The 26,812-nt window shown below is 35.4% G+C and overlaps 1 protein-coding gene across 5 annotated transcripts in view; it reads right to left on the bottom strand.

Moving 5' to 3' along the window:
* TFEC (transcription factor EC) overlaps positions 1 to 26,812 on the bottom strand; it is a 137,168-nt gene that overhangs the window by 25,656 nt on the left and 84,700 nt on the right. For 3 of the 5 annotated variants that reach the window (XM_027075314.2, XM_027075313.2, XM_015067340.3), the window contains 2 exons: positions 23,085 to 23,333; positions 11,452 to 11,538 (listed from right to left, as the gene is read on the bottom strand). In XM_027075314.2, coding sequence (XP_026931115.1) covers positions 11,452 to 11,538; positions 23,085 to 23,333 — 336 coding nt within the window. The remainder of the gene's footprint in view (positions 1 to 11,451; positions 11,539 to 23,084; positions 23,334 to 26,812) is intronic. The other 2 variants (XM_053218181.1, XM_027075315.2) reach the window with 1 other exon arrangement.

Raw genomic sequence — 26,812 nt, 5'->3', positions numbered from 1 at the left:
GCTACAGCATGGATGAATCTTGAAAATATCATGCTAAGTGAAATAGGCCAGACAGAAAAGGGCAAATATGGGGGGTGCCTTGGCGGCTCAGTCAGTTGAGCATTGAGACTTCGGCTCAGGTCATGTTCCTGTGGTTTATGAGTTGGAGCCCTGCATCAGGATCACTGCTGTCAGCACAGAGCCTGCTTTGGATCCTCTGTACCCCTCTCTCTCTAACCCTCCCTTGCTCGTACTCTCTCTCTCTCTCAAAAATAAAATAAACATTTAAAAATGGGCAAATATTGTATAATTCCATTTATGAAAGTTACCTTTTAATAGTCAAATTCATGCAGACAAAAAGTAGAATAGAAGTTTACTAGGGACTTGGGACAGGAGGAAAGGAATATGTATTGCTTAATGGGTGCAGAATTTCTGTTTGAGATGATGGAAAAGCTCTGGAAATGGATATTGTGCTGGTTGCACAACATTATGAATCTGCTTAATGCCACTGAATTGTACGCCTAAAGTGGTTACTCTGGCAAATTTTTTATGTACATTTCACAATAAAAAGATAATAAATTATATTACCTATAATAATTTGCCAATGATTTTGAATACTTAGGCAAAATGCATCAATTTCTAGAAAAATATTGTTTAGTAGAACTGACTGGAAAAGTAATCAATAGCTTGAACAGTCTCATAATTACTGAAGAAATCAAAACAGACTTTGAACATCTTGCACAAGAAAATATCTGGACTAGATGGTTTTATGGGCAAAAGTGTTACATTTTCAAGAAACATATCATCCTAATTTTGAACACACATTTCCAGAAAATAGAGACAAGAGGGAACATGCACTAAATCATTCAGTCTGAAACCATACAAAGACATTATGAGAAAGGAAAATTTCACTCATGACTATAAATCTGAAGCAAAATATTACTAGCTAAATGAAGGGATGTACAAGCTTCCAGTGATGCAATGAATAAGTCATGGGGATGAAAGGCATAGCATAGGGGATACAGTCAATGGTATTATAATGGTGTTGTATGGTGACAGATGGTAGCTACACTTATGGTGAGCATACCCTAACATATAGAGTTGTCCAATCACTATGTTGTACACCTAAAACTAATGTAACACTGTGTGTCAACTGTACCTAAATAAAAACGTACAATAGCAATAGGAATCCAAAACAATATAAATAAGATATTTTGTCATAATAAAGTTGGGCTTCTCATAAATATATTTTATGATGTCAAAAAGGAAAAAAGACATCTATGATCATATCAATAGGTTCAGAAAAAATATCTGATAAAATTCAATCCTACTTATGATAAAATTCTAAGTGTTTGAAAAGATAATGAATTTCCATAACCCTAGAAAAATATAGATTTGCCTATGTTTAAAATCATGCTGCCCTTTAAGAAAATAAAATCTGGATCCAAGCATATTGTAGAAAATCTAAATAAGCTATGAAAATATTCATATATCCATTTATTCTTATTAGGCTACATATAATAAAGGACAACATAAATAATCTGACCTAAATTCCATATATGTTTTTCTGACTGTTTTGGCTTCTTCCCTCTTCATATACCATGTCCGATTTACCACCCAGTATGATTTTTTTCTTTAAATCATGTATCGTTTATATTTTCTTCTCTGTTCTCATGTATAAATTCTTCAGGATCCTAAACATAAATTATGTCCTTCCATCTAGTATCCCTTCATCCCTCTCAATTAATTCCCAACTTCCCCTCTCAGACTAACTCATGTTTTAAAAATACAACTTCCTTCTTATCTCTCCCAGCTCAAAAATCAAAAATCAAAAATTTCTCTCCCTTCTATCTTCCACATTAAGGTCAAACTCTTGTGTCTAGCTTTTGAAAATCTAATTAAGTGGCCCCACGTTATCTAGTCAACATTATTTGCCCCTATATACCGTGTATATATATGGCATGCTTTCCAAAAATAGATTTCAGACTCCAGTGGGAGAGAGGGGGTGGAGGGAAAGAGTGTTGCCACAAGGACCATATGAATCTATATATTGGTAATTTAAAAAAAAAGATTGTAAAATACAAGCATTATCCTAACATATACTACGTCATAGATAATTGAGTATATATTATGTGCCAGATATTAAGCTAGTATGTTTCATAATAATAACAAATAACATTATCTCAAGTAATCTTTATAACAACTCTATGAGCTTGATGCTCCCCATTTTAAATATAAAATAATTAAAACTGAAAAATTAAATGACTACCTCAAGATCATGCAGTTGTATAAATAGAGGGCTTGGGTTTTAATCCTTGTTCTATCTGAAACAAAGGCTGGATTCGTACCTACCCCATTCTGGTAGGTCCTTGCCTTAACACTTTTAATAGTAAGAAGTGAATTGAATATGTAAAAAGTTGGAAGCCATTGAACTATTTTTTTCTCAGTTTTATTCAAGTATCAAAATCCAACCTACTCTCTAGGGGCAGCCAACAGGCCAAACCTTCCCCAGCGTGCTCCTTCATGGCAGCCTGATTTATTTTTCTCTTCACCAAAACACTATAGGCCTAATAAACTCAACCATAAAATTAATAATTTAGTTTATATTTATTGTTTTACCCCTCTTCATTTATATTCACTCAGCAAGGACAGCACAATAGTATATAATACTTACCACGTTCGTGAAAATTGATTATTTATCTAAAACCCTGAGAATTTTCTGAAGGGGTGTGTGTGTGTATATGTGTGTATGTGTGTGTGTGGTCTGTGTGTGTGATATGTCTATCTCCCAGATAATCTTATTATAAACACAAAATAGGAAAGGAAATAGTGTATACATATCATTATATATTATATTTTCAGGTAGTTTTTCAGTATAAACACTAAAAGCCAAAAAAAAAAAACCACCATACACCTATATATACACACCTCTATGTGTGTGTGTGTGTGTGTGTGTGTGTGTGATATCTGTAGATCTATGTCTATATCACATATTTAGTGTAAGTTTCATGGGAAACTGAGGGAATACTTGGAGTTGTTTGGATCATCTATTTTTCTTTCCTGTGAAGACATTCACTAAAATGGTAAAAGTGGGCATGAGATTATCAGAATAACTGTAGACATAAAAAGAAGATAAACATCAGACATAAAGAAAGAACGCTGTAGGGGAGCATATACCACACAATGTCTGCATACATAAAAAAACTGGCATTTAAAAGATTATTTTCTTTCTTTTGGATATTTATTCATTTAAATGTAGTAAACTAGATTTTTCCAGTTTTAAGACACACACCATTGAATATCCTGCTTTATATTATTTGTGAAAGTAGGCTATGAGGTTTGAATGACAAACATTGAATAGGGAAGTCCCACTGAGTTATTATTATTTTTCTTCTATTATGAGTGAATACAAATAATGTGTTGGGCGGGAGTAGAAGATCCCTTGTCCTTGGCCAGCTGGTTTATAACTCAAGTAGAAAAGATAAAACACAAAACAGAGATGGTAACTTATAAATACTTTTGCATCATATACTTTATATGCATATAATCTATTTAGTACTAAATTAATAAAAATAGTTATCGATTTAATGTAAACACTGTAATAAATAATCACTGGAACCTTCATTTTTTGATAGAAAAATCATAATTAAACATTTTAACAACTTTTTTTATTAAAGAGACAAAAATATTTGTACTCTATCTAGAACACAAAAACTATCCTGTAAGTAAACAAGCTTGTCAATACAGCAGATTATATAATACACATTTCAAAGCTCAATTTCTACATACCTTATTTTACTATTAGTTTATAAAGTTTATATTCAGTATTTAAGGTGGTTTCATCCCCAAACGTAGAAAGAACTCCAAAATGCACTTGCTCACCAGTTTTAATTCTGCAGTGTCTATAACCTTCACAATAGCAATGGTTTTCTCTTTCTACTTCATCATTTTCTTTTTCTTAAAAACTTGCAAACAATAGCTGAGAGAACTGTGCAGAAAACTCTGTGCCAAGGTGAACTTTGGCTCTTCCTTGGACTTTAAGACTAATCTGGTCTAGACTGTGATTGACAAAAGCTTGCTTGTTGATGTTATGCAGTTCTTTCAAGTTCCAGCGAAGCACAAAGGGTTGTTAATATTTACTCAGTTCTCATCTCTGGAATGGTCTTGAACTATAACAGTTTACTGAGATTGCCAAATGCCACCAGCATTTACAGACACATGATTGAAAAAAATAGCTATATATGATAAAATAAATGAGTTACTATGCACAACCACGTCTCTGAAGACAAGGGGTGAAACTAAGACCAATGGGTAGAAATTATAGGGAGACAGATCTAAACTCACAGACTACAAAATCAATCCTGGAGTGTGACAGAGAATCAGATCAGCCTAAGGTCCCTTCAAATCTTATGATTCTACAGTTCTAGGAAACAACTCGCTTCCTTCTGAGGCTGCTGGCACAGCAAGGTGGGTAGGATTGCTATTGCATCTGGTATCATACAGGACTGGATTCAAACCCTACCCTGCCATTCACTTAGTGTATAACTTGAGCAAATTACTGAACTTCTCTAAGCCTCTTTTCTCATTTATAAAGTGATAACAGGTAATACTAGATACTAGTCTCTATCCCATAGGTTTGTTGTGGTGATCAATGTAATTTTTCACACACACAAAAAAAGCATTTTGCACAATCCTTGTCACATAGCAAGCACCCAAATCACAGTGGCTATTATTATTGTTGTTATCCTTGCTGCTACTGATTTTTCTCCATTACAAATTCTGAAATACTAATGTATAATGGGAACAATCTTTTCAATACCATGTGCAGATTTTAAAGTATTTATTTCACATGCATTTGCTGAACGTGTGATGTGTTAGATATTGCGTTAGGTGCTGAGGATAAAATAATAAACAGGTTACTGCTCTAGGTTTCAGGGACACAGCAGTGAGCAAGACAGACAAAATTGTTATCTTCAAGGAGTTCACATTCTAGGGGTGAGAGCACACAATAAATAGGTGAATAAAATAATAATTCTAATCATAAGTGTCAGAGGGCATCAAAATAAGATATTGATTTAGGGAGTGATGAGATGGGGTCTTTTAGCTAGGCTGATTGTGGAAGGCCTCTCTACAAGGTGATATTGACTAAACATTGGGAGCATAAAGGGCAGCCATGTGAAGATCTGGGACAAATGTATTCTCAGCAAAAAAAAAAAAAAAAAAAAAAAAAAAAAAAGGAAGTTCAATGGTCCTAAATGTTAGTATGCATGTCATGTTCAAGGAGCAGGAAGAAGGCCATTGAGGCCAGAGCCTAAAGTTAAAGGGAAGTGCTGACAATGGTAAAATGTCTGGCTTATTTTCTGAGGATTTCAGGAAGTTGACAGAATGTTAAACAAGGAGAAACAGAATCTGAGTTTTGCTTTGTGCAAATCATTCTGACTACTGTGTGAACAGCTGTAAAGGGGCAAGAATTAGCAGGGAAGTTAGGCTGGAGTCTGTCTCTGATGTCCAAGAGAGACTGGAAAAGTGATTTAGTAGAGGCGCTGATTTGAAGCTGTGAGGTTCAGGAAATCTCGGGTGTTAATCAGGACATACCAATAGATGTGGAGGTGTGGGAGTAAGAGAGAGAAGAAAAATGACTCTTTTGGAATGAGGGTTCTAGATGAACCAAAAGCAGATTTGGATGGGTGGGGTGGGGGGTGGACAAAAGCTTTCTGTCAGTCATGTTAAGTTTGAGATGTCTGTTAGAAGCAGAAAAGATGAGACGTAAGCAGTAGGATATACAAGTCTAACACATAGGGGAGAGATCTAGGCTGGGCAAGGGTTGAGATCACCTGTAGGATGTATAGATACATGGAAAAGAGGGCTGAATTGTGAGTCTTGGAACACGTTAGCATTTAGACATCTGTTAGAAGAGAAACCACAATCAAGGTGGGTGGAAAACCAGAAAATGTGGTGCCACAGAATCCCAGATAGTACTTCAAGAAGGGAAAGTGGTGAACCATGGCAAATACCACTGAGAAGCCAAGTAAGGAGAACTTACCATTGGCTTCTGCTTTGGTTGGTTTTAAGAGCTCTTTGTGGATTGTGAGAACAACAGCTCTGTTGGAGACTAGAAAACAGGAGGTGAGTATATGGATAAAGGGTGAAAATTGAAGCAGTAAGTTTTTTTTTAATGTGTGAGTAAATCAAGGAGGTTACTGGGTGGCTCAGTCGGTTAAGTGTCCGACTTTGGCTCAGGTCATGATCTCACAGTTCCTTGAGTTTCAGCCCCATGTTGCTGCCCTTCTCCTGCTCGTTCTCTCTCTCTCTCTCTCTCTCTCTCTCTCTCTCAAAATAAATAAACATTTAATGAAAATTATGTGTAAGTAAATCATGAAAATAGTGTGGCAGCCAGAGGAAAAAATGTGTTCAAAGGGAGTTTTTTGGTTTGGTTTTATTTTTAGGCAGTGTTATTAAAGATTAGTGTAATTGCTGATATTTATAATCCAATAGATCAGAATAGACTGATTGTATAGGAGAAGGAGTCACTATTTAGAGAAGGAAAGTCCTTGAGAAAGTAAGAAGATCCAGGGCACAGGTGGTGGAATGGCTTTAGATTATGAACTGGAGTAATTATTCTAACAGAAAAGATGACAGTAGAAATGAAAACAGATACAGGTGGTTTAGTAGAATTGGTGATGCCAAGCTAATGAATGAGTTCTCATACATTTGATCTTTGAAATATGTTGAAAGAGAGAAATCAGCTGAGAAATAAAGAAAGGGCAATGAATTCTGGAGATTTGAAGAGAGAAAAGAAGGTATAAAAAATGGTCTCATTAACCAAGGAATAGCTGTGTATCATCTGGTGGTGGTGAAAACCCCTGTGGAATTTCGGTGATGTATCTGAGATGAGGACTATGAGCAATGTGGTGAAATTTTATCCATTAAGCTGCTCAGGTTGAGACATGGGGTAGGATGAGAGAGAAGTTTAATCAGGGTTGGGGTTTTGCCAAGGAAGTAAACTGAGGAACAAATGGGGATATGTTAGGAGTGTTTGCAAGAGGATTGGTTATAGTGCTTGATCAGACTCTAGACAGGTTAAGGAAATTTTCATTGCAAGTGTGAAGTAGTAGGTATTGAAAATATTAGTGATGGAGTCCATTGATTTGAAGCTTGAAAAATTGGTGAAATAACACTACAGTAGATGCAGTGAAAAAATAGAATGTAATGGTCAAAAAGTGTGAAACAAAAAAATGTGATGGGATAGAAAAATGGTAATGACAAGATTTGGGATATCATCATGTGAGGGGAGGGCTAAGCAGGGAAGAAAATAAATACAGTGACTCTAAAGAGAATGAGAAACTGACAGGTTAGAGTGTTGACAAAAATCATGACTGACTTGGCTGAATGTTTCCTGCACTTTGTCTCTTTTCCAATGTAGTTTACACAGTTGTTGAACTAAGAAGTAACTGACAGGTGGGGCGCTTAGGCGGCTCATTCAGTTAAGCATCCAACCTCGGCCCAGGTCATGATCTCACAGTGTGTGAGTTCGAGCCCTGCGTTGGGCTTTCAACTCAAAGCCTGGAGCCTGCTTCAGATTCTGTGTCTCCCTCTCTCTCTGCTCCCCCCCCCCACTTGCATTCTCTGTCTGTCTCTCTCTCTCTCAAAAAACATTTAAAAATTAAAAAAAAAAAAAGAAATACTGACTCTAGTCACTAATCAGTCCCCATTCATTTCTGGATCAGAAAAACCTGGGCTAAATTGATCTGTGAAGACCCTGAAGTACTTCATTCAAGCTGGATAAATGTGAAGGAAGGACCACCACAAGTGGTCCAAGATTCCCCTCAGCAGATTCCAAGTTTCCCATCAACAGAAGTTATAGCATGACTTTTAGTTAAGCCTATATGCAATGGTCCTGAGATAAATCTTAGCTAAGTGAGATCCGAGGTTTTCTGCCTATGCCACAGCAAAGGACTGGTAAAATGGCCAACAGCACACTCAATAGACTGCCCCTGAGATTCTGCATATTTCTATGAGAACTAGAGAAAATACATGGAAAATACATGGAAAAGTGACCTTCACATAATAGGTGAGAAATTAATAATAATTATTTTTAGTTGATAAATATCTCACTTTTGAAGCTTACCATAATAGACATCTATTGTTTTAGCCTCAGTAGAATTCACTTACATTTATTTTCGTGACAACTCCTGCTCTCATTCTTACTCTTAGTCCAGGTAATTTTTTGTGTGAGCTGCTCACACAGCTCTAGCATGGGCCCAAGACCCAGAGAAGTTGGCTCAGGAAGAGATACATGTCAGAAATTGTTCCAATAAGAATTATCCCAGAGATTTAGCTGGAACCAAGGGGAAAAGGTTGCCAAGCCTAACTGAATGTATCCATTAGGATGAATTTGGTTATAATAATCAGAAAATCCCAACACACTTGGCTTATAAAATAAAGGGAATAAATCTTACATAATGTGAAATCCACAGGTCAAAAATTCTACAGCGGGCATATAAAACAGCATTTTTTTGTATTTCTCTTGGCTTTTCTTCTCCCTTTTGTTTGGGTTTTTTTTCTTAGTTTATTTACCTTCCGGGCAATAAAATGACTATATAAGTCACATTGTCCTACAACATCATGGAGAAGCAAAAACCTCTTTCTTGGGTCTACTTTAAAGACTTACGAAAATTCCCAGAAAGCTGCTCAACATGTCAGAATTGCAACACAAGCCTATTCTTAAAACTGTCTCTGGCAGAGGAAACGGGGCCACCAGGATCGGCTGAAGTTAATCAGAAACTTCTCTTCCTTGTGAAGAAGTAGTTGTCTGCAAAAAAAATTGGGTTAGCAAGAAGGAACTAGGTGCGTACCTAGGGATAGGTTATGGTAGTGTTTGCTCAACGGCTGGGAATAAAGCCAGCACAGAAGAAAACAAAGGCAAAGTTATGGAGGGCTGCCCACATGTGATAGTCCTTAGGAATTTACACATGACATGAACCAATGAATTTCTTTCATGCTTAAGCCCCAGATGAGCCATGTTCTACCATCTGCACCAAAAGTTCACTGGCTAATAATAACGCTTACTCAAAGCATTCTTCTGGATCCATCAGGTCTGTATTTTCATTCATATGAACTATAAACGTCCTTTAGAGTTTCCTATCTCTGTTATACCAGCTATTCTTATACGTTCTCTTTTTCTCACCTCTTGCCTTTTCTTATGTTGTTCTCTTAACCTGTTACTTTTCTGCCTTCACAGATACCTCTTAAAATCTTAACTATCCTTCATAACTATATTTCAAACATCATCTTTTCCTAAAGCATTTCCAAAAAAAATGTTGATTTTTATGGTTTCTCCTTCACTTGAACTGCAGAGCCACTCTCTGACTAGCATTTCAAATGTACACATGTAGGCTACTAAGTAAGATTTAATATAAAAAACAGCCTTGGAGATAAATATTTTTAATTACTCTTGTAATTCAGAAGAAAGCAAAGAGAGGCTAAGTAACTTGCACAAAGTCTAGATTAGACCCTGAGTTTAACACCGAGATCCACACTCTCCCTCCCTGTCTCTCAGGTACAATTCACTCCACTCCCCTATTATCATGTGGCTCCTTGACATGTGAATTGTGTCTTATTCAACTGAATTGCCTATGGTAAATGTATTACACTTTGTACATAATATGTATTGAATAAAGAGATTTGGTTAATTGAACTCTTTGGTTTTATGTGTAGATCTAGATTTATCAATGATTGCTGATTGGTCAACAGAGATATTTCTTTGTATAAGTATAGGTAGACCAGTAGTATCTATCTTTTTAAAAGTGCATTCTGGATATCAAAAGCAAATTCCAGATAGTTATTGCCACCAATTTGTTGAGTAAGCCATTTTGTGCAGCCTCTACAAAACACATAAGATAATTTGACAAAGAGAATGCTGCAGTATACAATTTTAATGAGTACCACATACAAAGAAAAGATTGTAGGAAATTAATATCATTTTCTGAAACCCAGAAGTCGAATACTGGTTAAGAAAATAGCATGTTCATGCTGTGAAATTAGACAGGGAGAAATTAGCATTAATAATATATTTATCTAGAGAATTAGTCAGATTTCATGTAACTGTGCTGCTTGAAATCTGAAGAGAGAAGAGATAAACTTGTCAGTCCATCCAAAAAAATAAATAAATAAAATAAAATAGGGGCGCCGGGGTGGCACATTCAGTTAAGCCTCTGACTCTTGATTTCGGCTCAGGTCATGATCTCATGGTTTGTGAGTTCGAGCCCTGTGTCCAGCTCTGTGCTGACAGTGTGGAACCTGCCCCTCTCTCTGCCCCTTCCCACCCCCCGCCCCTGACTTCCCAAAATAAATAAATAAACAAAAAATAATAATAAATAATAAAATAAAAATTAAACCTGCAAAAATACAAGGTTTTAAACCTCATTTGACCTTTGTCAGACAATGCCAGTATTAGTGACCTGTTTTAAAGTGGAGGTCCTGCATACCACAGAAAAGGAGGAAAGAGATACTTCTGTCTTTGGATAGTCTATCTGGGAAAGAAAAAACAGAAAATAAAACGGGGTGCTTTCTCAATTTTCTTTTATGATTTTAAATTTAAATGTTCATCACTAACATATCCCAGCTCATTTATTTACTGACAAAAAATCATACTACACAATATAGTCAGAATTCATTTTCTTTAAATGAAATGTTTAAAACAACATCTCAGTCACAATCTCTCATATTTTGTCTCATTTTTCTAAAAGGTCTAAAATCTTAAGAAAACAAACCAACAATAACCCTTCAAATATGTGGAAAAACCTTGCACACCCTTTACAAATGACATTTTTAGTGATTAATAAATAAGAGACGAGAAGGCAACAGCAATAAAACCAGGAGATAAGATACCATCCCTTCATTACATATCATTCCAGGAATTTGTGCTGATTGCAACATAGACATCTGTCTACATGCCTTAAAGTAGGGTGAGGCCTGTTCTACTTTTTGTAAGTTCATCTTTGATCTCTAGTTATTAGGTCTGAAGCGAAGTCAGATTTTTTATAGTTATAATATTTTTCTTGTCTCTACAAGGTGTAGAGCCCTCTGAATCTGACAGTTGTTAGTCATGGTAAAATAGTCCAAATTTAGCCATTAGCTTATGAGAGTGTTTTGATTATATTCTGTGTTTCAGGAAATCTGAAGATTAAATTACTCATTGAAAATGCTGTAATAGATTACATATATAATTAGATGGATGTTTATAGGGATTAGATAGATAGATGGAATATCACAATGTTATTCCTAAGTAACATTATATAATCTTTTTTTCTGCACCAATAGATATTTTCTACTATTCATCTGTTATCTTATGTCTTTTTCAAAAGCGTAGGAAAAAAACATTTACTAATCAAATTAAATTTATTTTTTATATTATCAGATGCTACTATTTATTTTGGTCTCACTGACCTCCTCAAGTCTGGAAACACTTACTGTTCTTTGCATTAGCAGAGGAGAGTCTGTTCCTTCCTCTTTAAAACTTGATTCCATACCGATTATATCCTCAATAACGTCTTCCATCTAGCAAAATATATAATACATTTAGAATACTGTGCATAATGAGAAGAGTTGTGCTTCAGCCTGAATTCAGAAAGAAAAAAATTAGCAATCTTTTAAAGTTTTTAAGAATATTTAAATTAAGGTTATATGTATATCAAAATCGAGAATATTTTAGAATTTAAAATGAAGTAATCCTGACACTCTTTGATCTGTGTTGCTTTCCCATGAATTTGCTTCTACTACCAGCTGGCAGGTGATGGCTGGGCAAATCACCCTGGGCTAGTCCCTTGGAAATCAGTATCTATATAAATAGACTGGTTATCATGAAGTGCCTCAAGCCAGAGCCCATGTACTTAACATGTAGAGAGATGACTTCCTATAACTTTACTTTCCTTTTGAAATGTTTTGATTGCATCTTACAGGTGGATATTCAAATATCAGTGGTCATGCCAGCCAATTGGCCCACGTGGATACAGAATATATGGAAAAATGTTACCTAACTTTCCCTAATGGCTAATAACCCTAACAGCAATAACGACAACAATAATAATCACCGACATCTTAAATCGTAACAATGGCAAACACATATAGAGTGGGAGACATGCCAGGCACTGTTCTGTGTGCTTTGCATACATCAGCCCATTTAATCTTCACAAAAACTCTGAGAAGTGGATGCTATCCTTACCTCCATTGTACAGATGAGGAAACTGGGAGAGGAAAAAATGCACAATAAATTATTCCATGATACAAAGCTAGTGAGTGACAAAGACAGGATTGAAATCCTGGAAATCTGGCCCTAAAGTCCTAACTTAAATCAGTTTTTCACTCCTTTCTCAATTCCATTCTAAAATATCTTCCTTCCCTTCTCTACTTTAGCCGGAGAAGATTGTAAACGCTTGTATTTTAAAAATACCAAGCTTGCCCCCTACTTTTCTCTCTAGCTGTAGCTCTCCTCTCTCCCACTATATTCTCTTTAGTGACATTTCAAAATATGATGTAAACTCAAAGATAATGAGAATGCTGAATTTATACACTGTAGCGCTCTTAATTTCCAAAAACTTGTGCAGAAACAACCAGGACTTAACTTGGTGAGATGTATAAAAATATTTTATGATTCTGTTAATTTTATCATCAAAGCGTGATTTCTGAGAACCTTAGAGAATTAAATATTCAGACTTCTACTAAGATACCTTAAAGTTGATATGCCAAAAAATCAGAACACTATTTAATATTAATTTAACAAAGATTTGTTGAGCGATACTTATTGCAATACCCTGTTGTAAGCACAGGAGCTGTAAAAGGAAACAGCACGGAGTCTCTGCCCTCCTGGAGCCCTAACTCTAATGAGAAAACAGACAATAAACAGCTTAATAACAAACAGCGGCCTGAAGAAATTAACGCAGGTGGGGAGAGAGCTTGATGGGAATGAATGTTATTTTAGAAAATGGTCAGAGGAGGATTTACGGATATTTGAACAAGGACATGACGAGTGTGGGGAAGGACAGTCCTTGGAAAGGAAGCAAAAAATACAAAGACCCTAAGATAGGAACATATATGTTCAGAAAGAATGTTGGTCAGTGGGAATGGAGCAAGAGTCAGGTTTGAGATGAAGTTGAAAATTCGGCCCTCTAGGTTGTCCAGTGGTCTCCATCAAAAATTTCTGCAAGTATAGGAATGTCCTGCACTGTCCTGCATATAATGGCTACTGAGCACTTGAAATGTAGCTAGTTTAACTGAGGTATTAAATCTTTTTTTCTCAAGTTTTAATTTAAATTTTACTTAGTTAACATGAAGTGTAATATTAGTTTCAGGAGTAGAATTTAGTGATTCATCACTTACATATAACACCCAGTGCTCATCCCAACAAGTGCCCTCAATACCCCTCACTCATTTAACTCATCCACCCACCCTCCCCTCCAGCAAACCTGTTTGTTCTGTCATTAAGAGTCTGTTTTATGGTTTGACCCTCTTTTTTTTCCCTCCTATGTTCATCTGTTTTGTTTCTTAAACTCCACATGTGAGTGAAATCATCTGGTAGTTTTCTTTCACTGACTGACTTGTTTCATTTTGCATAATACTCTCTAGCTCCATCCACATTACTGCAAATGGCAAGATTTCATTATTTTTTATGGCTGAGTAATATTCCATTGTATTGAAATAGAGGATATAGACATTGATATAGATCTATAGCACATCTTCTGTATCCATTCATTTGTCTCAATGAACATTTAAGTTCAGGAATTAAATACTTAATTTGATTTAATTTTTAAAGATTTTATTGAATTTGAATTAATTGAAAATTAAATTTAAATAGCCACATGTGGCTAGTGAGTACCATATTCAAGAGTGCAGCTTTTGACTATGGTCTGCATTTCATTTATCTATTTATTTTATTTTTTTTAATTTGAGTATAGTTGACACACACACTGTTACATTAGTTTCAGGTGTACAACACAGTGATTCGATGAGTCTATATGGTAGGCTATGCTTACTACAAGTACAGCTACCATCTGTCACCATACAACACTATTACAATGCCATTGAGAGTATTCCCTATACTCTGCCTTTTACTCCTGTGACTTATTCATTCCAAAACTGAAAGCCTATACCTTGCACTCTCCTTCACCCATTTTACCCATCCCCCACTCCCATTTCCTCTGGCACCCATCAGTTTGTTTTCTGTATTTATAAGTCTGATTCTGCTGTTTGTTTGTTTATTTGTTTGTTTTGTTTTTAGATTTCACATATGGTCTGCACTTAACATATTATTCCATGTGCATCAAGAGATCTTTAAAGGACCTAGGATAATAAATATGCATATTTTATTTCTTTTGTTTAGTACATTCTGTGAAAGCTTTAAAATATATTCTTGATTGTAAGTAAACTCAAAATTTAATTTCATGATATTTCTCTCATTCATGTTTACCGTTTCATGGACAGCAAATTTGTACTGAACAGATGTAAAGAAGACCAGAGGAAAGAAGGATGTTAAACACAATTCATGGTAAATGCTTTTCTATTGGGAACTTCTAATATTTTCACCAAAAATTATATATATCATTTATCTCTTCTCTTTCTGGAAACTTACATCACAAATGACCCACTCTCTTGCATCTTTAATTTTTCCCTGTTGCCTGTAAATATGCTTAGGTTTCTCCTATTTCAATAGAAAACCTTTCTTTCTTACGTGTGAAAGTTCACCCTCCTCGGAGGCTCTTCTTTGCTTCTCTAACACCTCTACCTTCATTTCTGCCATCCACCTACATCACAGTCTTTTTTTCCCTAATTTATTGATGACGTTGATTCCTCCATTATGTAAATTGATTTTGACATCTAAAATCCATTCAAACACTTCACTCCACAGCTTCTAGGAAACTTTATAATTAATCACAAGAATTCAGTTGTTATTTTTAAAAAGACAATAAACGCAAAATTTTGATCAGATGAAACAGAAATAACATATGAGGCAAAAAAAAAGAGAAAAAAGAATTACAAATCAGCAGAATAAACATCCTCAAAATGATAAATGAAGATAATGAAATGCAAGAAAGAACAAATTATTTTGATTCAATCAAAATGGGGATAATAGGTATGGAAAGCACGAGGTTTGGGGACAAAGGAAGAACATTTATAAAGTTTGAGAAGTTTAAAAATAAAGATCTACAAAAGACTAGAATGAAAATTTTCAACAACACTGGGTACAAGAAGACAATGGGATGATAATTGAAGTATTAAAGTTAAAGAACTTTGAGCCTAGACATTTATAACTAATAAAATATCCTATAAGTAAGTGGGTGAAATAAAATTGTTCTTAGGCATAAAAACTCAGGTTTTAAGGCAAAAAGACCTTTGAAAAACACTCCTTCCAAAACAAGACAAAGACCCCACTAAAAAGAAGAAACACGGGCCAATTTCCCTGATGAACATTGATGCAAAAATTCTCAACAAGATACTAGCAAATCGAATCCAACAATACATTAAAAGAATTATTCAGGGGCTCCTGGGTGGCTCAGTCGGTTGAGAGTCCGACTTCGGCTCAGGTCATGATCTCCCGGTCTGTGAGTTCGAGCCCCGCATTGGGCTCTGTGCTGACAGCTCAGAGCCTGGAGCCTGTTTCAGATTCTATGTCTCCCTCTCTCTCTGCCCCTCCCCCACTCATGCTCTGTCTCTCTCTCTGTGTCAAAAATAAACATTAAAAAAATTAAAAAAAAAAAGAATTATTCACCATGATCAAGTGGGATTTATTTATGCACTGCAGGGGTGGTTCAATATCCACAAATCAATCAACGTGCTATACCACATTAATAAAAGAGTGGATAAGAACCACATGATCCTCTCAATAGATGCAGAAAAATCATTTGACAAAAACAGCATCCTTTCTTGATAAAAACCCTCAAGAAAGTAGGGATAGAAGTAACATAACCTCAACATCATAAAAACCATATACAAAAGACCTATAGCTAATAACCTCCTCAATGGAGAAAAACTGAGAGCTTTTCCCCTAAGGTCAGGAACACAGGAGGGATGTCCACTCTCACCACTGCTGTTCAACATAATACTGGAAGTCCTAGCCTCGGCAATCAGACAACAAAATGGAATAAAAGGCATCCAAATCAGCAAAGAAGTTGTCAAACTTTAATTCTTTGCAGACAACATGATACTCCTATGTAAAAAACATGAAAGACTCCACCGAAAATTTGGTAGAACTGATACATGAATTCAGCAAAGTTGTAGGATATAAAATCAATGTACGGATATCTGTGACATTTCTATACACCAATAATGAAGCATCAGAAAATGAAATAAAGGAATGGATCCCATTTATAATTGCACCAAAGACTGTAAGGTACCTAGGAATAAACCTAAATAAAGAGGTCAAAGATATGTACACTGAAAACTATAGAATGCTTATGAAAGAAATTGAAGAAGACAGAAAGAAATGGAAAAACATTCCATGCTTATGGATTAAAAGAACAAATACTGTTAAAACATCTATATTACCCAAGGCAATCTACACATTCAATGCAATCTCTATCAAAATAACACCAGCATTATTTACAGAGCTAGATCAAACAATTCTAAAATCTGCATAGAAGCAGAAAAGACCCCAAATACTCAAAGTAATGTTGAAAAGAAAAAAAAGCTGGAAGCATCACAATTCTGGACTTCAACCTGTATTACAGTATTACAAAGCTGTAATCATCAAGACAGTACGGTACTGGCACAAAAACAGACACATAGATCAATGGAACAGAATAGAGAACCCAGAAACGGACCCAAAAATGTATGGTCCCAAAAATAATCTTCGACAAAGCAGGGAAGAATATCCAAGGAAAAAAGATAGTCTCTTCAACAAATGGTGTTGGGGAAACTGAACAGCGACATGCAGAAGAATGAACCTGGACCACTTTCTTACACCAGACACAAAAATAAACTCAAAATGGATGAAAGACTTAAATGTAAGATAGAAAACCATCAAAATGCTAATGGAAAAAACAGGAATCAACCTCTTTGACCTTGACCACAGCAAGTTCTTACTAGACATGTCTAGAGGCAAGGGAAAAATAAGCAAACATGAAATTGGGACCTCATCAAGATAAAAAGCTTCTGCACAGCAAAAGAAACAGTCAAAAAAACTAAAAGGCAACCAATGGAATGGAAAAATATATTTTCAAATGACATAACAGATAAAGGGTTAGTATCCAAAATCTATAAAAAACTTATCAAACTCAATACCCCTAAAAAAAACAAATAATTCAGTTAAGAAATGAGCAGAAGACATGAATAGATACTTTTCTGAAGAAGACATCCAGATGGCTAACAGACACATGAAAAGATATTCAATAACACTCATCATCAGGGAAATACAAATCAAAACCACAATGAGATACCACCTCACACCTGTCAGAATGGCTAAAATTAATAACTCAAGAAACAACAGATGTTGGCAAGGATGGGGAGAAAGGGGAACCCTTTTGCACTGCAAACTAGTTCAGCCATTCTAGAAAATAGTATGGAGCTTCCTCAAAAAGTTAAAAATAGAACTACCCAATGACCCAGCAATTGCACTACTAGGTATTTTTCCAAAGGATATAAAAATGCTGATTTGAAGGGGCCATGCACTCCAATGTTACTAGCAGCATTATCAACAATAATCAAATTATGTAAAGAGCCCACTCCCTCAAAAAAAATAATAAACATTAAAAAAAAGGTTGAGGGGAGCCTGGGTGGCTCAGTCGGTTAAGTGTCTGACTTTAGCTCTCATGGTCCATAGGTTCAAGCCCCACATTGGGCTCTGTGCTGACAGCTCACAGCCTGGAGCCTACTTTGGATTCTATGTCTCCCTATCTCTCTGCCCTTCTGCTGCTCATTCTCTCTCTCTCTCTCTCTCTCTCTGTCTCCCTCTCTCCCCTGTAAAAATAAATAAATACATAAACATTAAAAAAAGAGCCCAAATTTCAATCAACTGATGAATGGATAAAGAAGTAATGGCATATATATATATATATATATATATATATATATATATATATATATATTATGGAATATTACTGGGCAATCAAAAAGAATGAAATCTTGCCATTTGCAACAATGTGGATGGAACTAGAGTATACTATGATAAATGAAATAAGTCAATCAGAGAAAGACAAATATATGATTTCATTCATATGTGAAATTTAAGAAACAAAACAGATGAATATAGGGGAGGGGAAGGAAAAATAAAATAAGATAAAGACAGAGGCAAACCATAGGAGACTGTAGTATAGAGAACAAACTGAGAGTTGATGGAGGGGAGGTGGGTGGGGGGGATGGACTAGATGGGTGATGGGCATCGAAGAAGGCACTTTTTATGATGAACACTGGGTGTTATATGTAAGTGATGAATCACTAAATTTTACTCCTGAAACCAATACTACTCTGTATGTTAACTAACTTGAATTTACATTGAAAAAAAAAGAAAAACACTCTTCCAAGAAATACTCCAGTTAGATTACAAATAAAAGTATGAAATCTATACAAAATATAAGAAAAATGAGTGAGTAACAGTAACTTTTTCATGGTCTAAACAAAAAGAATATGGATAGACAGAGAGATGATAAAGAAAGAGAGAGAGATACTATAAAATATCAGTACAGGAAGATAGGTGAGAACAAGAAGGATAAGGTAAGACCATACTCAGGAAGATTTTTACTTAAGGATACAACATAAATCTTTGTGAACAATGAGATAGATATAGAAAAAATATAACTGTGCATTTTGAAAAGTTAGAGTAACAAAACAAAGAAAAAAAAGAAAAACGTAACTTGTTCAATGGAGGATAGAAAAAAAGATGACAAATAATCAAAGTATAGTAATTTAAAAATATGAAAAAAATAAAACCTAATAGTAATAACAAGAATGTAAATGGTTTAACACACTGTTCAAGAAACTCTCTCTCAAACTGTAAGAGGTATTGTAACATTTAACTAATGTAAGAGATAAAGCTGAAAATAAAGTGAAAAGATGTCCCACAAATATGACTAAAAGGAAACTACAGCAGCAATGTTAATATTAGACCATATAAAATTTGATAAAATTTTAAAAGAAAAATAATACCAAATGATCATAAATTCATTTACACCTGAAAATATCCACAGCAACAATTTGTCAGAACTCTACAGAAAAATAAAGCAATAATTGCAGTTAAATATTTGAACTCACTTCTCTCAAAACCACAAATTTGAATTTAGTCTTCTCTTCACCTACTCTTTAGGACAGGCCTTGAGTCTTGTCATCCTATAAACCACTCATTTCTAAAATCTTAAATTCCATTATCTCACTCATCAAAATGCAATCTTCCTTTTAGATGCAGTCTAGACGCTGTTGCAAATCAACTAAACAATTTTCAGTTTAGGACTGTCTATGTCTTTGCCTTGTTATCTTTCTGCCTAGCCATCCTAAACATCTCCATCTTCTGTCAACTCTGAATTCAAGGTGGTAGAATGATTTCTGCCCACCATCCTACTGACATTCCTTTTGTTGCCATTTTCTTGACTGCTTGACGCCAAATTCAATAGATATTTACCAGCTTTTGTTTTACTAGACTCAGCTACTAGAGCATTTAGATCATTCCTTCCTTCTTTAAACTAACTCTTTGGCTTCGAGGACACTACACTCGCTATCTTTTTATTTTACCTTTACAGCCCCTCTTCTCTGACCACCCCTTAAATATTGTTGATGGCTCAATCCCATCCTGTCTTCACAGCTCTCATGAGCTTTCTTTCTCATTTGAGCTTTCAAGTACTCCCCACATGCTGACAAGTCTCAACTATTTTCCTTCAGTCTGGACTACTCTCCTCGGGGAAAACCGGGATCTCTAGCTGTCACTAGCATCTCCACATGGTGGTCTCCCAGATACCTCAACTCTAACATGTTCTAATAGAGGGTCTCATCCCCTCTCACTGCATTATAGAAATAACCTCCCAACTGGTTTTCTCCCTCCAGGACCCCTCCCCTACATAGCTGACAATGATATTAAAGTCAAATCCAATTATGTCACCCCAAACCCCACATTTAAACCTTTCACTCTATGCTGAGCATAGAGTGCCAACCTTTCCGTGATTTGTCCATTGCCTATATCTCTGGTGTCACCTTTTGCCACAATCTGCCTACTCTTTTTCTGCTCACCTCATTTTCTTCTGTTCCCCATCTTTATTCTTCACTGGTGCTATCTCATCTAGCTAAATGCCCCACTAGCCACTTTCTCTGACTAAGTTTTACTACTGACATTTCTGAATAAGAACAGCACTTTCATGCTCCTATTTATACCATTGTCCTTTCTACATAATATCATAATTATTTGCTAATGTTTTTTTCTCTCCCCTTCAACTTATACTTCCTACGAGATACAACATATAAGAAAACAAGACAATGAATAATTAAAATGTAGCATGTGCTGTGAAAATTCTATGATTAGTGCAATTTTTGTCCATATGATATAGGTATTGCCATGAAAAGGCAGAGAATAAGCATTCTTCTACACAGAGAACCACCAGTAAAAGCACCTTAGAGAAGAAACCTGAAATGGATTTTGAAGAGTTACAATTATCTAGCCAAATGCTGGAGACTGAATGAGTAGTTGGTAAAGAAAGGACAGGAGAGGAGAGAACCTGGGCCACTAGTGAGAATCACTAGTGAACCCATATGACTGAAGCACAGAGTGGCATGCGGCCGCCAAATGATAAATCTGGATCAGGAGGCAAGGGTTAAGTGTGGAAGGGTCCTGTGCGCCATGAGTACAAATTTGGATTTTATCCTGGAAAGGCCCAGGATAAAAAGAAAAAAAAAAGCTTCTTTTGATTTTCTATTTCATTGTCTCAGAAACCATTCATCATCATCAAGTTACTCCTAATACCAACCCCCAAATCCTGAATCTAAGGATGCTCTACACAGACTTATTCTGTGGTAACTATATTTTCTGAGGTCTTCTCTGAATTAATGAACTGCTCTCTGATGTCATAGGAAGACAAGCTTAGGAGAAAGAAACACCAAAGGATGGCAACAGCCACTCTCTCCCGAGCCCCCACTCTGCCTTTGTGTTTGGAACTTTAAAAATGCAAGCATCAAAACAACTCTTCAAGTCGTAGAAATGCTGGGAAGGTTAAGGACTGAGACCATGCGGCTAGTAAGTGGTAGCTCTAACCCCATACGGTCTGACTCTAAAGACTGCACACTTGCTGCTTTGTGACATGGACGCCTAGCACGAATCAAAGAATATTGGGAAATTGCAACAACATAGGATACATCTTAGCTATGAAAGATAACAAGACCGTGAATGGTGGCCAGATGTGAAAATGCGCACTTGATAAGCCGAATCAAAGAGAACACACACTGATTAAAACTATAACACACTGGATAACATTATGATTAGACATTAATGATAGAAGAAACTTTATATACCTAGTTGAAAATACAACGGTTTAAAAAAATAGGAAAAAATTTTCTGTAGCCAATATGCACATCGCCCCTAGAACTCCACACCTCTTGAGGCTTTCAACCATTCTCAGACATGCAACTTTGACACCATCGAAAAGACCACTATGATCAAATAAATTTCCTTTAAAACATGAAAAATTATAAAAGAAAAAGTAACCTGTGTGTCTAGAGAATAAAAACATTTACTAAGAAAAACTGAGAACACTGATATATGTTACTTATCCTTTCTTATTTTTTAGAAAACATATTTCATAAGATACATGATAAGATAATTTTCTGGGTTTTGCCTAGGACTGGCATATGCATATCCTTTGGGATTTTTTTTTCCTTTAGAAATCAATCTTCTGCACCATGAAATGAACTTGGGAAGAAGGGGGTTATAAGATAAATTGTATTGGTTGAGTTCTAATATTTACTATACAGATGATTTTCATCCTACATATTTTTATGATCTTCTTAGAGTGAATAGAAAACCTACCTCTACATTCACTTTTTTAAACAAAATTCCTTAGATATCCACTACTGAGAAGTTTAAGTAAATATACATGTAAAGATTTATGCTCAGTTTTGGATTTCAAAGACTCCTGTTTTATGGTTGTTTTATATTTATTAAACAGTCTACCAGATCCTTATTATTTTCCCTTTTCCAGATTAAAGTAAAATTGGCAAAAAATGAAATCTTCCTCTGTCACTTGTAATTCACATAATGGGATACTGAGCATTACTCTTTGGTGACTGGAGGCTACAGACTTAATAGCTAAAAAGCAGCAACCTAAAATCAGTAATCATCAGGAATGTAGATTGGGAGATTAAACGTGGGAGATCATAGGATCATGGCTCCATCTAACAAATCAAATGGAAAAAAAGAAAAAGAAAGGAATAGAAATTTCAGCTATGAATGTAGTTTTCTGCACTGAGATATTAAAAGAAGCCTTTTTCCCCAGGTCTAGTGGTTTGTCAGTTCAATTAATTCTTCAGTACTTTTTGAAGATTCATTCATAAGCAGGTCACAATAAATATAAACCCCATGACATCACACATTTTTATTCATTTTGTATCCCAGGCACCTCTAAATTCCTGTAATTTAGTAAATGGTAGACATGTATTTGTGAAAACTATAAATGAGTAAATAATTAATAGTAAGAAATCCAGATACGATTCCATAAAATGTTAAGTGCAATAAGCTTTTTAGTCTTATTTCAGAGCACATATTGACTGCTGTTTAAAAAACTTCTTCCTATTTTATTTTAATGGGTATTTAAGATAATCTAACTATTGATAAATATTTTAACTAAATATACCAGGAAATCTTTACAAAGCTAAATCTCTCTAATATAAATTACTGTTAGAGCTTAGTTTGACTCACACTGATACATAACTGAAACGAGTATTGAAAAATGAGTTGTTATATTTTATTATGCATAGTAATTAAGATGTGCATAACTAACTATTATATATGAATCCATGAAGACATCCCTTGTGTTAAATGCATTTGAATTTGGAATGTTTACTATAAAAATGTAGACTTCAATTTCTTTACATTTTTTCTCAAAACCTGATTATAGGTTTTCATAAGTAGCTATTAGACATACATGCCATTCCACATTGTCATCTTCTTTCCCAAGAGTTAGTAACTTGGTGAGTGGATTTCCAGTAAGGCCAGTCTCACTCTCGGGAGAAGGGTGCCCATGCTGTAGCAGAAGCGCACTGCTTGGCGTTGGAGGCTGTGACCGTTTAAGAGTCTGGTTGACGATTTGGTAGTCAAGGGTCATGAAGGGTTTTACTTGTCTCTGCACTTTCTGTAGCTGGGACTTCGCAGGACTTTCCAGGTGTGCTGAGACCTACAAAATAGAAACAGAACAAACGTGTGGTAACATTTGGTGAATTCGAGTTCCACCTTCAACAACTGAATTATGACAGACACACCACAATATCTGCTTCTCTCAAATTTATGATTCGTGCTTCTGTCATAATTTATACAAGATACTAGTAGGTGATAGTTTTTAAGAAGTAATTTAAACTTACTAAAATATTTTTAGTGCTAATTCATTTTTTAAAGAATAGCCCTCAAAATAATATGCAGCCGAACCAAAACTTGGAATAAACACATAAGCCCCGACACTTTTTGAGGTTCCAGAAAAGAAAGCCTAAAATAATACAAGGAAAATATAGCTGATTCACTACTACTAGTAATTTTCATATAATATGTATTTTCTGGATTTTTTATATTACAAAAAATATTCTATGGGACGTAATCACAACTACTTTTTATTAAATATACATATATATATATTTACGTTTGTTTATTTATTTTGAGAAAGAGAGAGCAATGGGGGAGGGGCAGAGAGAGAGAGGGAGAGAGAGAAAATCCCAAGCAGGCTCTGCACTGTCGATGCGGGGTCGAACTCACAAGCGGTGAGATCATGACCTGAGCCAAGACCTTTAACCGAGTCAGCCACCCAGGCGCCTCATTATTTTTTTTTAATATTTTATTATTTATTCTTGAGAGACAGAGAGAGACAGAGCGTGAGCGGGGGAAGGGCAGCGAGAGGGAGAAACAGAGTCTGAAGCAGGCTCCAGGCTCTGAGCTGTCTCCACAGAGCCCTACGCAGGGCTTGAACTCACAAGCTGTGAGATCGTGACCTGAGCCAGTCGGAGGTTTAACCAACTGAGCCACCCAGGTGCCCCTCAGGTGCCTCATTATTAAATATTTTAAAAAATTATCCAAGATGGAGCAGAACTAGAAATATATATACTAAATATGAAATGTGATTCTTTATGGGTGGTGAATATGTAGGTGATTTTTTTTTTTTACTTTTCCATATTTTTTAAAGTTTCTGTGCTAGACTTATTTTTATTTTTAAAAATCTTATTTTTAGGGGCATCTGATTCGATCTTGATCTTAAGGTCATGAGTTCAAGCCCCAGTATAAAGTTCCATACATTAATTAATTAATTAATTAATTAACAAATAACATCTTATTTTTAAACCTTTCCATATTCTCACTTAATAATAATCATGTAGAGTACTATGAATTGAAGGAACCATTCAGAGAAAAATCTAAACAGTGTCATGTGTCAACTAAACAACTATCCAGTATTTTGAAAGCCCTTTTCAAAACACAGCCTTAAAATTCTGTTATCACAGTTAACGATTTAACATTAATTGCACAAGGGCAATTGTAAGCATTTCAAGCTTTTCCTGTAAAAGACTCTGAAAGTAGTATTGCCTGCCTGTCCTCTTTATATTTACTATGCTGTGATGTGGCTTCTAATACATTTTCCTCAAGTGGCCTATATATAAACCTATTTAATATTTCCCTCATGTTAAACAATAGTAAAGACTGCGGTACAGTGCTTATTTTTCCTTTTATTTCAGCGACACAAACTACTCGTTAAATCCCTTAACATGCATTAGCTCAGATAAATAGCCTTTACAAAGTATTTTGCATTTAAATTAGCTGGTTTGGGGTACAATATTGTAGTAGTTACTTTAGTTTAATTCTGTTATGCTGACATTTTTAGCATTATTTTAATTGTACCTCTATAAAATAATTTTTCAGTCATATAAAAAAGATTAAGATTGGTAATAAAGATTACACATATTACTAATTATATTGCTATGAGCTTTAAAGTTGTAAAATAACATTTCATTAAAATGCCAGTGGTAATTTTTTTAGGGTAGCTATTTAGATTATTTTACAGTTTTAGTTAATCCTTCTTAATCTGCATATACACACAAAATATACATTATAAATAGCATCTTCAGATTTACAAATCATACAATGTGACAGAAGACTAAAGAACATTGTATACCTACAAATGAAAAATACCTCCCGTTCTGAGAAAAGTATGTTGAATCAGAATTTACAACGTTCATTAACTAATTCATTTTTCACTTTGCATCCATTGACTCTAAGCCTTCATTAGAGTACTTATTGCATTTGGTGTTACATCAAGAGTACAAGAGAAGTCGTAAATGTGATCCCAGGGCTCTACAAGCTTATGATCTAGGTGGGTAGTATTAATATACAATTACAGTAAAAATACTAATACTAATACTAATAATATGCAACAGGTATCAGGCACTGTGCTAAGCTATTTACATTCATTATTTCATTTAATCTTTGTTACAGCCTTAGGAGGGAAGTATCATTAGTATCTTCACTGCAGTAGGTAGATGAAGTCACTGAGACAGAGAGATGTAATAACATGCCTCCTCTCACTCTGCTAGTAAGGGATGGAGCTGGAATACAGAACCTGCCTTCTTAAACACTATGCAATCTTGGCCCTTGAATAAATAATTGAAGTGACTAAAGTGCAAAGCCAAAGCTTAGGGTTGCGTACAATGAATTAAAAATGCCACAAAAAGCAGTGGCTTTTTAAAATGAATTATAAGAGAAAGTGGTTATAAATCAGGTATTGGAAGGAAATGGCCCTGTACATGAGGCAAAGGGAAGGAAATCTCAAATACAAAAGATCAAAGCAAACAAGAAAGAAGACAAGAAGTTGGGAGGTGGTCACAAATGTTAGTTGTCGAAAAGAACTCACATGAGTATGTTTCCTTTCTCAAAGCAAGACTACCATCTCCTCTTTAGACCATTCTATACAGATACAGAATAAAATATAAAATGGGATCAACCCTAATTATGCCTAAATTATTGTGGAGTTTTTTTTTTGTTTGTTTCTTTGTTTTTTTGTTTTTTTACAGAGAATTACAATGGGTTAGTAGGCAAAAGTGAAGACTGTCTGGGACAGTCAGAGAACAGTTATAGAACATCCATAGGGTAAGCATAAGGGATTAAAGCTTAGTGGAGCAGGGAAAGATAATAATAGGATGTGAAAAAAACTACTGCCCAGAAAATCTCCATCTCCTTCGATAATGAACTGATACCAGAACAATGAGACAGGTAAGTGTAAAGCAGCAACTAAACCACATGCAACCTATTTTAAAATATTTTTAAATTGCCTGGCCTGAAGTCACAGCCACGCAGCTATTGGATTTCTTTACTGAAGGCCCCAGTATTTTGTGAGATAAAGTAGATGAAATGATAGGTCGCCATTCTTCATTTATCCACTTATTTAAGAATATTTTTTTGAGTACCAAATGCATATGCACTGAGTGGTACACTGAAGGTAGAAGGGAACGAACCACAGTGTCTGCCTTCATAGAGTTGTGGTCTAGTCCAAGTTTAGAAAGATAGGAGGAGAGGGGCTCCTGGGTGGCTCTGTCGGTTAAGTGTCCGACTTCAACTCAGGTCATGATCTCATGGTCAGTGGGTTCAAGCCCCACATTGGGCTCTGTGCTGACAGCTCAGAGC

This window comes from Acinonyx jubatus, chromosome A2 (genome assembly GCF_027475565.1).
Source record: "Acinonyx jubatus isolate Ajub_Pintada_27869175 chromosome A2, VMU_Ajub_asm_v1.0, whole genome shotgun sequence".
Lineage (NCBI taxonomy): Eukaryota > Metazoa > Chordata > Mammalia > Carnivora > Felidae > Acinonyx > Acinonyx jubatus.
Note: the sequence above shows the minus strand (reverse complement) of the source record. Positions and strands in the feature narration are given on the sequence as shown.